At 46.1% G+C, this 12148-nt stretch overlaps 1 protein-coding gene across 2 annotated transcripts in view; it reads left to right on the top strand.

Annotated features, from left to right (window-relative positions):
• The window catches only part of THSD4 (thrombospondin type 1 domain containing 4), a 686742-nt gene extending 677282 nt beyond the window's left edge, over window positions 1–9460 (top strand). For both annotated transcript variants that reach the window (XM_050796270.1, XM_050796271.1), the window contains one exon: window positions 3428–9460. In XM_050796270.1, the coding sequence (XP_050652227.1) occupies window positions 3428–3570 (143 nt within the window). In that variant the 3' untranslated portion in view covers window positions 3571–9460. The remainder of the gene's footprint in view (window positions 1–3427) is intronic.
• Window positions 9461–12148: the final 2688 nt, after the last annotated feature.

The raw sequence follows: 12148 nt of genomic DNA on the forward strand, positions 1-12148 counted from the left end.
GGTGAAATCCTTCTCTACAAAAATTATAAAAATTAGCCAGGTGTGGTGGTGCATGCCTGTAGTCCCAGCTACTTGGGAGGCTGAGGTGGGAGAATCACCTGAGCCCAGTAAGTCGAGGCTGCAGTGAGCCATGATCACACCCACTGCACTCCAGCCTGGGTGACAGAGTGAGACCCTGTCTCAAAAAAAAAAAAAAAAAAAAAATCTACCACAAGAGGCTGAAGAAATTCTCAAGCTACTAGTAATCAGAAATGCAAATTTTAAAAATAATGGGAGTCCATGTTTTTTCATAAAATTGGCAAACTTTTAAAATATTAGACATTGTTCAGTGTTGGTAAACTTGTGGGGAACAAGTCAAGTGCCAACTTGTAACTTGGTGTAATCTTTTTGGAGAGAATTTTGTCAGTATCTATGAAGATACAAAGCGCTCATTACCTTTGACTTAATAATTTCACTTCTAGGAATATATACTAAAAATATGCTGTCAAAAATTGACAGATACACACACACACAAAGAATAGGGCTTACCGAGTGTGCCACCTACTCAAGATGCAGAGTCAGGAGGATCACTTGAGCCCAGGAACCCGAACTGTGGTTGCCCCTAGGAACAGTCACAGCACCCCAACCTGAACAACACAGAAAGATCCCATCTCTGAAAAAAAAAATCGGTTTAATGAATTGTGTAGAATTAATGAATGAACTATACAATTTCTTGTAACTTACAAAAATTGGAAGCACGCCGGGCATAGTGGTTCACGCCTGTAATCCTAGCACTTTGGGAGGCCAAGGCGGGCAGATCACGAGGTCAGGAGCTTGAGACCAGCCTGACTAACACAGTGAAACCCCATCTCTACTAAAAATACATGAAATTAGCTGGGTGTGGTGGCACATGCCTGTAGTCCCAGCTACTCAGGAGGCTGAGGCAGGAAAATCACTTGAACCCGGCAGGCAGAGGTTGCCTCATGAGCAACGAGCCAAGATGGCACCACTGTGCTCCAGCCTGGGCAACAAGAGCAAAACTCCTTCTCAAAGAAAAAAAAAAATTGGAAGCAATTACATTTCTATAAATAGAAGGAAATGACTTATTTAAATATGTTCCAGCACATAGGACAAAATACACCCCAAAAAAGAAGATGGTAGATATTATGATACAAAAAAATTATCTAAATATATTTATTAGTAATATTTTAAAAAGCAAGCAGCTGAGAAGTATATTGTCAGTTCTTTCCCAAAGTAATCTATAAATTCAAGCAACAGTAATCAAAATCCAAGCAAGGTTTTTCACAGAAAAATCTGACAACCTGTGTCTAAGGTTTATACGGTGGCTCACGCCTGTAATCCCAGCACTTTGGGAGGCCGAGGCGGGTGGATGACTTGAGCTGGAGTTGGAGACCAGCCTGGCCAACATGGTGAAACCCTGTCTCTACTAAAAATACAAAAAAAAAAAAAAAAAAATTAGCCAAGTGTGGCAGCGTGTACCTGTAATTCCAGCTACTAGGGAGGCTGAGCCAGAAGAAAGGCTTGGACCCGGAGGCAGAGGTTGCAGTGAGCCGAGATAGAGCCACTGCACTCCAGCCTGGGTGATAGAATGAGACTCCGTCTCAAAATAAAATAAAATAAAATGAAATAATAAAATAAATTTTTATATGGAAGAGCAAGAGCAAGGAACCAAGAAGAGCCAAGGCTGTTTTGATGAACCATGTTGAGGGACTTTTCCTACCACATATCAAGGCATATTGGCACCAGGATGGATAAAAAAAGCCAGGAGAGGCCGGGCGCGGTGGCTCAAGCCTGTAATCCCAGCACTTTGGGAGGCCGAGGCGGGCGGATCACAAGGTCAGGAGATCGAGACCACAGTGAAACCCCGTCTCTACTAAAAATACAAAAAAATTAGCCGGGCGCGGTGGCGGGCGCCTGTAGTCCCAGCTACTCAGGAGGCTGAGGCAGGAGAATGGCGGGAACCCGGGAGGCGGAGCTTGCAGTGAGCCGAGATCGCACCACTGCACTCCAGCCTGGGCAACAGCGTGAGACTCCGTCTCAAAAAAAAAAAAAAAAAGCCAGGAGAGCAGATTAGAGAGCCCAGAAATGAACATATTAAGGATGCGTGATATATGATGGAGGTCACATTATGAATCTGTGGGGAAAAGATGAAAAATTCAATAAATGGTCATGAGACAATTGTTTATCCATATACAAAGAAAAAAACAACAAAACTGAACTCCTTCCTCTCATCCTACACATACCATACACACCACAAACCCTAATTCCTGGCGGATTAGTCAAATGAATGTGAAAAGAACATTTAAAACTTTTAGAAGAGAATGGGGAAATTTATATTTTATTTCAGAATACAAAAGGGTTTTTTAAATGAAACCAACAATTCCAAACCACAAAGGAAAACATAATATCAGTTACATTAAAATTAAAAATCTCTGTTTATCAAACAACACCAGAAGCAAAGTGATCAGAAAAGTCACAGGCTGAAGAAGATATTTGCAGCACATATAACCTGACTCACAAAGGATCAGATCCATTAGATATAAAGAATTTTCGTGAATCATTTTTTAAAGTTAACTAAATCAGAAAATGAGCAAAAGATCAGAAAAGCAATTCACAGAAAAGGAAGCTTGAATGGCAAATATACATGATATGTTCAGCCTCACATGGGAATCATTTCACATTCACTAGCTCAGCAAAAACTAAAACATATGGCAAAAAGAGAATCCTTCCGTTCTCTGACAGGAACACGGGAACTTAAACAGTTACACCGACTTTGGAGAGCAAACTGACCGTATCTAGCAAAGTTGGATATACCTTGTGACCCAGCAAGGCCCAGGCAGAGAATGTAACAAAACTACTTAAAAGTATTGTTTGCACTAGGAAAAAGAAGTTGGATTAATGTCCAACTTAAATGTCCATCCATAGAAAATGATTAAATTGTGGATTATATATACAAGAAAATTCAATAATGAAAATATTTATAGCATTCATTAAATATGAATGAATCGCACTAATTCAACGTTGAGCAAGTTGCCAAGGAGTTTATATAATATGCATCTTTTTTATGTTTAAATGTCACAGAGTGGTGAGGGACTCCATCATATAGAGTTTAAGTGTAAAGAAATGTTTGGGGATAAGAAATGCCAAATGTGGGACTTCTGATTACCTCTGGAGTGATGAGGATGAAGGAGGAAGTGATCAGAGAGAAGTGAGGACACAGAGGAGTAACTTATTCTCTATACCTATTTCCTTTATAATGTTTAAAAGAAAGAGAAAAACCTGTGAGCCCATGGCACACGTTCACACCCCACATAGGTAATAAACAGCAGCGAGGGGTTAAAACCACAGCCACCGCCCTTTTTCTTCCCACTGGTCCAGGCTGCCTCTTGTGCTCAGGGAGTCTTCTATTTGTTCTCTTCTGCTACAGACGAAAACTGCAAGGACAAGTACTACAACTGCAACGTGGTGGTCCAGGCAAGACTCTGTGTTTACAACTACTACAAGACCGCCTGCTGTGCCTCCTGCACCCGTGTGGCCAACAGGCAGACGGGCTTCCTGGGGAGTAGATAACACCCCTGCACCCCCATCAGCAGGGCAGCATCACCGCCCTCCCGGGGGCTTCAGCAGTGCGCCTGGCTGGCTGCTGCTCCACCACGGGCCGCCTGGCCCAGGCACTGCCAACCAACTTAGTCACCGCCCCTGCCTCCGGTGAATGCACCCCGTGGTACCCAGGGGCTTTGTACACAGAATGTTTGAAAGCCACAGTTGGTCCTCTAAGCATCACCATGTACTGATATTCCCCTCCTTGGACCTGGCACCTGTTAATGGTGCCCTTTGAAAGCCAAGCAGTGGGAAGTACATGGAGCTCTCAGCCCTGCTCCCATCTGGCACCTTCAAGTCAGCAGATGGGCCGCTGACTGAGCGCTGCCCCGTCCCTGGTGCTACTGGCCTTTCTAAACTTAGCGCCCTGGAGAGTCCAAGGAGGCAGTGCCCCCAACCCAGCGCCCCACTAAGCCTTGCTGACACGCGTGCATCCCTCTGTGACCTCAGCCCAGCTGTGCCTGTTTTCATTCTCAAAGACATTAGACTGTTTTCCTGCCGTATGACACAAATATCTCACATGAATATTGTGCTTTATTTAACAGGTGTATTCACAGATACTAGCTCCTTAGCAGCTCACAACATCCCAGAATGAGAGGCAGGGGGTGACTCATTATCCCCATTTTACTAACAGGGAAACTGAGGCTCAACTTAGGTAACTGACCTGCCAGGTATATTCACCCATCCAGTGGAAGAGCTGAGTTCCTGCCCCAGTCATCTACCAAGAACCAGCCTGGGGCCTGTCCTTAGATGTGAAGGGTGCGGCTTCATTTCTGACCAAGAGGCTGAGAAGTTTCCCAGAATGCAAACAAAGCCCAGGCCCCTGAAATCTTTCTGGTCAAGCCTTTATCCCAGCACTCAGTTGTTTTGGATGTCTGTTCCTACTTGCCCTTCCCCTCAAAGTTACAGATCCTAGTTACAGGACTCTGCAGGCTTTGTTAAACTGTCCGTGAAACAAGAAAGCCATTGGGGGAAGCAGGTGATTGCCTGAAATTCTGACTCCATGCCAAGTGCTGTTCCTCCCGAGGAATCGAAGGCCAGGGTCCTTCTGGCCGTGGAGCCTTCCCTACCGCAGAGCCAACTTCTGAAGCACACAGCTCTGCGGCCTGGGCTCTGCCCTGCCTCGGCTGCCTCCCCCACGCTCTTCACCATGCCCCCAGAGAGTCCGGCCAACCTGTCCCAGCCAAAACACTGCCATGTTAGAAAAAGTCTCCTTCTGGTCTTGTTTATGAATTTCTCTCTGTGGCCACAAATTCCTCCCCTCCCCCATGACTCACAGTCCATACCCCCAACCCCCAGACTTGAGCACCAAGATCTGCATTAATGCGGCTGGCCTGGGACAAGGGGCTGTGGGCCCCTCCCCATCTCTTCCAATTCACTTCCCCCAACTATCCAGTCCCAGAGGCCGCAGGCCTGGAAGGAGGATGCAGTGTATGTTGAAAGGTGGATCTTTTGAAAACCAGTTAAGAGGAATATATGTAGGTTTTACCCATTAAGAAAAATGGCAAAGCTAAACAGATTGTAAACTTACAGAAAATTTGTCTTACGGTCCTGGGCATATTTCCCTTTTAAAGCAAGTCTGGATTCTTAGCAAACTGTTGCCCCCATTTGCTCTTTTAGCTGCAAATCTGCTGCTGTGATGATGGTTTGCAGCTTTTGGAAGCAGTATGGCTACCTGGCCTGACACGCTCATTAGGCTTCCACTAACCCGGGGCTTTCAGAAATTCTGTTTGGCCTTTCTGTGGGTAGCTTCCCAGCTTCCCTTCTGGGGAGCCCTAGGCATCATTTCCCAAAAGCATCGCCATCTCTCCTGATTCTCTTGGAACTCCTACGGATAAGCAGCCTAGCAGAGGCTCCCACACTGACGAAGTGAAAAGAGCCCAGAGAGGCCAAGCATATTGACCGGTGCTGTTCAGGGCCTGCTGTTTTCCACTCGCCACTTGTTTTGCTTCTTGTCACCAGGGGAGTCGTTCCTGTATGCAGCTGCTCTCAGATCTTGCCTAACAAGCCAATCATTTGAAGAAGTTTTCTTTTCCTGCTGGAGGGCAGGGTCAGATCAATGAGTGGAAGAGAGAAAGACTGTTTTAGCCCAAGTTAAAGGAACACCTTTTAGCCATCAAAGCCACCCAGCAGAGGCAAGGGCCACGACACGTGAGGGAGTTCTCTGTCCTTCAAGGGAATTCTCTGTTGAGTGGAAGGCGAACACCCTGGTTCTTCCAACTCAGGAATTCTTGTGGCTGGGCTGGGTCAGTGATGGCTTTCTCTTTATGTCAAAAGTGCCCTATGGCTGCTGAAGGTTACCTAACCATTCTTTAAAAGGAGAATGACCCTCCATGAGAATGGCCAGCCTGCCAACTGTGCGATTGAAGAGAAGTCAATATATCAACCCCATGTCTCCCTGGGGGAGAAAGTGCATAAACCAGGGGTCTCTCTTTTTTTTTTTTTTTCTTTTCAACAAACCATTGAGCTATTCTTGGAGTTCATCTCTGGAGAGGTTATAGATTATTGGAAGTTTATTATTATGATAGTTTGATCAATTTATTTGTCTTAGAGATCCCATTTTTACTAATTCCCTAGTTTATTTCAGCATCTGAATGTCTTTCTCCCTAGCACAGTGCATATAATCAGGGCCTTGAGTATTTCCAGTGATGACTTTCCTTGGAGAGGATCTAAGAAAAGCCCAGATTTCGGTGGCCATCTCCCTCCAAATATATCTCTTTCTGCTTTCTTGGTGCTCATTATTTCCCCTTCTCCTTTCTTCTGTCACTGTCATCTCCTTCTTGATCTTCCTGTGTTCCTTTAACTGGCCGTAATGCGGAATTGAAATTTACATTTCGATACTGTCTTTTTTATTTTTGACCTGTGTACTAGATTGCCTCCTTTCCTGCTCTGAATTTTAAAATTAGATAAATTAAAGCTGTTATACAGTTTCCTCACAAAAGTCAACAAAGTCCAAACAAAAATAGTTTGCTATTTTACTTTCACCCGTTGAAAAAGGAAATTGTGCCTCTTGCAGCCTAGGCAAAGGACATTTAGTACAATAGATTCTTTCCACCCTCACAATGACTTGCGGTTCTCTCCGTAGAAAAGGGATAGCCTAAGAAATACTACAATGAAACAACAAACAAACAAAAAACACCAAAAAAAAAAAAAAAAGCCATGTAAAGCCAGCCCCTAGAGGGAGTCAGTTCAGTTCTGTGGGGCATGCTCTGTGCCCGTGGCCTGCGAGCTGTTGGGGACCCCAGGGAGAGCAAGGCAGCCTGTCCCTGCCTCCCGGGAGCTAGAACATGACAAGGGGTCTCAGCACTGTGCCCACCTGTCCCTTTGCCTCTCTGGCCCAGAGTTCTTGGAGGGTTTTTCCTTTATTTTCTTGAGTATGCGTCATCTACTTATTCTCAAAGTATTCAGCATTCACACTCTTTTTGCTTTAAAAAGAATGGCCTTACAAAGGGACAGAAAAGAGAAGACACAAGCTTGATGTATTTTCATCAAGTTTTGTGGCAGACAGAGAAGTCCAGATATTACCAGGACCTTTCTAAACCAATGTTGTGGGGTTTTCTTCATTCGGATAGCCACCTCAGGTTGGAATATCAATTTTCTAATGAGGAGGAAGACATAAATATAAGTGGTAAAAAGAAACATGACTTCCCTTAAAACAGGCTGGATAATCTATATCAGCCTTGTGGGTGGAGACTAGTATTTGATCCTTGCCGTATTATAAAACATTTTAATATGGTTTAGATGGGAAAATATTGATGCCTTCCTCACAAAATGTATGGATGACATGAAGTTGAAGAGCTAATGGCTTGGGTGACACGTGCTGGATCCAAAAAGATCAGGGAGACTAGAGTAAAACTTGGATGTTAAAAATTCACCAGGAATCCACATAAAATCCTATATTTTGACTAAAACGAAAAACTGTAAATACAAGGTGGGAGAGAGGCAAGAATTTCTGTTGACTAAGCTCAGTGTGAGTCAAGAAAGTGGGATGGAACCATGCAAAAACAAAGCCCACAGACATGCAGGCTGCGTGAGGAGAAAACTGGTCAGGGTCACATCACATTTTGTTTGCATTTGCCGGAACCATATTTTAAGAAGAAAACCGATCATCTATAACATCAGTTTATCAATGCCCCATCCCGATGAAGGGTGCAGACTCTCAGAAACAGCAGGAAGGACTTCATGAGAACCTTCAGGCTGGAGAAGGGACTAGGGCACAAGGAGAGCTCTCCTAGGACCAGGACCAAGAAGCTACAGGGAGGCAGAGTTTAGCTCCTGCAGAGACCCAGCTTCTCACAAGTTGGAGGGACTCTGGTAGGTGGTGACCCACCCATCATTGAAGGTGGCAGCAGAGGCCGTTTGCTAGGGATGCTGGAGAGGGGATTCAAGCATCTGGCTGGGCAACAATGCCCAGGGCCATCCCCACGCAGGGCTTAGGGGAGTCTATAAGTAGAAGAGCTTTAGGTGATTTGTTTGATGGGGGAAGACAAGTACACAGCTACGCACTTTCCATTTCTGACTTTTGCCACCCTGTCAGCCATGGGGAGCCCACTGTGGGACTGAAATCCTGAGCTGAATGTGGCCTCATGTCTCAGAGAAACACTGGCAAGTTGGTCGGAGCCGCCGTCTGCATCGAGGAGTAGCTGAGCAACAGGATTGGGGGCTGCCTGCCCAGGGTCACTCACCGTGGTGGAAGCAGAGCCAAGGCTTATCTAGGACCCTGTAGATACCATCACTCTTTCTCAGCTCGCCTTGGGTTCCTGCACCTTCGCACGGGCTAAGTAACTCCCTCCACCCTGAACTACCCCCCATTCCTGTTCGTTTCAGCAGATAATGATGGGGGGTGTCCATCGTGCTGAGGATAAGTGACCACAAGAGGGTGAAAACTTCCAGTCAACTTTCTCAGTCCTTTCTCTTGCGAGAGGGAAGCCACCTGCTACACGAGCTAACACCCCCTGCCTTGACTCCTTCCCCACGACTCAGTTGACAGAAGGATATACTTTGTTATAACTTATTATTTTGTTCTCTGTAAATACAAGATGTTTATAGGAAATATGTATTCTGAACTCTATCTGCAGAATGAGTCACTACACCAAAATAGTTCTATTATTTAGAATGTGTTAATTTTAAAGGCACCTGGTAGGTATTTATTTACATATGCAATCCACATTTGTGTGAAAGCATTTGATCATACTAACCCAGCCTCCTGGAACGTCGCTGTACGATGATGTCTTTTTCTCAGTCCATAGTTACAATTGTTTAGTATGCTCATCAGTCCAGCTCCCTGAGGTTGAAGGCCAAATATAAATTACTCTGCTTTTCGACTCATTCAGGTAGCATTGTACCTGAACCTGATTGCTACTTTTTCATCTTAAATATTATATTTCCTCATCTAATCTGCCTTCCCCTCATCCACAGACATTTGGAGAAGGAAATGGGAGGGTGTCTGCCATCCCTTTCTCTTTGCTTTGCCCCCGTTGTTAGACTGGCAACGTCAATTGCTCGGCAGGCTTGGTTAGAGCTGTGGATGAGGCAGGTGGCTGGCGGGGACAGGGAGAGGTTGAGAGGGAAGTGGTGGCATTTACTGCCCTGACACCTCCACTGTCCCTGCTGGGGATTCTGGGGCCAAGGCCTATGGTTGGCCTGTGAACTGCACAGCCAGGAGCAAGGAACCCACTAAATATTCCATCGCCTCCATGTCCCCTCTGGAGTGTTAAATTATTACGTAAGCAGGTAAAGGGCAGAAGGCAAATTATGTGAGCAAATGTGGTCTGTTTTCTCTTCAGCAAAAATGACTATTTTTGTGTGTGACTAATTTATTTTTATTATTGTAAAGATACAATAAACCGGTTGAAATATCTGCCTTTTTGACAAGTTTTTGCTTTCTCTGGTCTTATTCACGTTCTGTTCTCCTGCAAATAGCCCCCTCTAAAAAGAAAACTCGGCCCCTTGAGAGGTCAGCGGCTTATAGACGTTGGCTTTGGGTGCTTAAGGTGGAGCTGGGCCAGTTAGAGAACGAGACACGCCTTAGAAAGAACACGAGCCCACCCGCTCACATGGGTCCTGCGTTAGGCTGTGTTAGACTCACCTGAGAAGCTTAACGGGAAGTCCTCAGGGTGTGCACCGCGCCCAGGGTGCAATCTCACATGAGTTTCTTTAAGTCTCCTGCAGGTAATTACATTGTGCAGAATAGGTTGGCACCCACTCTGCTGGTTTGGTGGGGCTCCATCTCTAACTTGAATTAATCTTCTTCCATCACCCTCTAGCTGACTTCACTTGGGTCTTGATTTTAGCAAAGTGTTGAACAAAAATCTTTCAGGTGATCTTGGTGTGAAATAAAGTGAAACGTGACTGAGATGGTGATGCCAGTTGAAGGCCACCCTGGCCTAGAGAGCAGTCTCTAGCAAAGCCTACAAGTTCTGCTACAGACTCTGTCCTGGACGGCATTTCATCAATAATTCAGAAACCAGTTCTATGCCTAAAATGCTATCGCCAACCCTTCCCATCCACCTTTTTGCCTGGAAAAACCTCCATTTATTCTTTATTTATTATTATGGTAAAATCCACTGTACATAAAATTCACTATTTTAACTTTTTTTTTTTTTTTTTTTTTTTTTTTTTTTGAGACGGAGTCTCACTCTGTAGCTCAAGCTGGAGTGCAGTGGCGTGATCTCGGCTCACTGTGACCTCCGCCCCCGGGGCTCAAGCGATTCTGGTGCCTCAGCCTCCCAAGTAGCGGGGACTACAGGTGCGCCCCACCACACCCAGCTAATTTTTTGTATTTTAGTAGAGGCAGGGTTTCACCATGTTACCCAGGGTGGTCCCAAATTCCTGAGCTTAAGCAATCTGTCCCCTCGGCCTCCCAAAATGCTAGGATGACAGGCGTGAGCCACTGCGCCTGGCCTCCATTTTAACCATTTCCAAACGTACAACTCACTAGTATTTAAAGCAGCCACAGTGTTGGGCAACCGTCACCCCCAAATTCCATTTATTCTTCAACAGTTCGATACAGGAGTCCACCAGGTCCTGGCCACTCTGCTGAGCACACTTACACAAGCTCGTTTCATCTTCACAGCAAACCTATGAAGTTCAAATATTGTTTCCTTCTACAGATGAGAATATTGAGACTCAGAGAGGTTTGGTACCCCAGCTAATACTCAGTGGTGCTAGGACTCCACAGTCCACTCACCCTAGAGGCTGAGGCTTGTCCCTTTGCCGCCTCCATCTCCCCAGGGCCTGGCATGTTATATGGTTCCAGCCTATACTAGTTCCATCCTCTTTCTCCACGTCAGTTTCAGTCACTGGGCAACAATCGCACAAGGACTGGTTGAAAAAGCCCGGTGCAGGCCGGGCGCGGTGGCTCAAGCCTGTAATCCCAGCACTCTGGGAGGCCGAGGCGGGCGGATCACGAGGTCAGGAGATCGAGACCATCCTGGCTAACACGGTGAAACCCCGTCTCTACTAAAAAAAAAATACAAAAAACTAGCCGGGCGAGGTGGCGGGCGCCTGTAGTCCCAGCTATTCGGGAGGCTGAGGCAGGAGAATGGCGTAAACCCGGGAGGTGGAGCTTGCAGTGAGCTGAGATCCGGCCACTGCACTCCAGCCCGGGCGACAGAGCAAGACTCCGTCTCAAAAAAAAAAAAAAAAAAAAAAAAAGCCCGGTGCTGTTGATCCTACCCGGGCTCAGTGTGACCAATGTGATCTGAGGTGGCTTCTGGAGGAGTGCACCCAGTGGGAGGCAGTGAGCCTGCTCCGCACGAGGGTCAGACCCAGGCTGGGACCTTCCGCCTCCAGTTCCGGGGACCACATGTCATAAGGTTTATTGACCATCTGGAAAAAACCCAGAGGATGGTAGGATGGTGACCAGGATGGAGGGGTTCTGGAAGGAGAACTGTCTTCAACCTTCAGACAATTTCAAGGAATATCAGGGACAGGGGACAAGAACCTGGACTCCTCCAGCTGACCAGGGCAGGGATGTGACCAGGAGTCAGACTTGGTTCAAAATGAGATGTTTCCAGTAATCAGAGAGGCTGAACAGTGGGAAAAGACACTTTAAGAGACAGAGCCCGGGGCGGTGGCTCATGTCTGTAATCCCAGCACTTTGGGAGGCCAAGGTGGGCGGATCACTCAGGAGTTCGAAACTAGCCTCAGCAACATGGCAAAACTCCGTCTCTACAAAAATGCAAAAAATTAGCTGGGTGTGGTGGTGCACACCTGTAATCCCAGCTACTCAACAGGCAGAGGTGGGAGAATCACTTGAGCCTGGGTGGCAGAGGTTACAGTGAGCCGAGATCGAGCCACTCCTCTCCAGCCTGGGTGACAGAGTGAGATCCTGTCTCAAAAAAAAAAAAAAAGAGAGTGAGTAAGACCCCCAAAAAAGTGATCAGGAACATTTTAGGAGAGGGAAAATTTGAATATGGGCTGTATTTAAGATGACATCATTGGCCGGGCACAGTGGCTCACACCTATAATCCCAGCACTTTGGGAGGCCAAGGTGGGTGGATTGCTTGAGCCTAGGAGTTTGAGACCAGCCTGGGCAACATGGCAA

The sequence above is a fragment of the Macaca thibetana genome, chromosome 7, assembly GCF_024542745.1.
Source record: "Macaca thibetana thibetana isolate TM-01 chromosome 7, ASM2454274v1, whole genome shotgun sequence".
Taxonomy (NCBI): Eukaryota; Metazoa; Chordata; class Mammalia; order Primates; family Cercopithecidae; genus Macaca; species Macaca thibetana.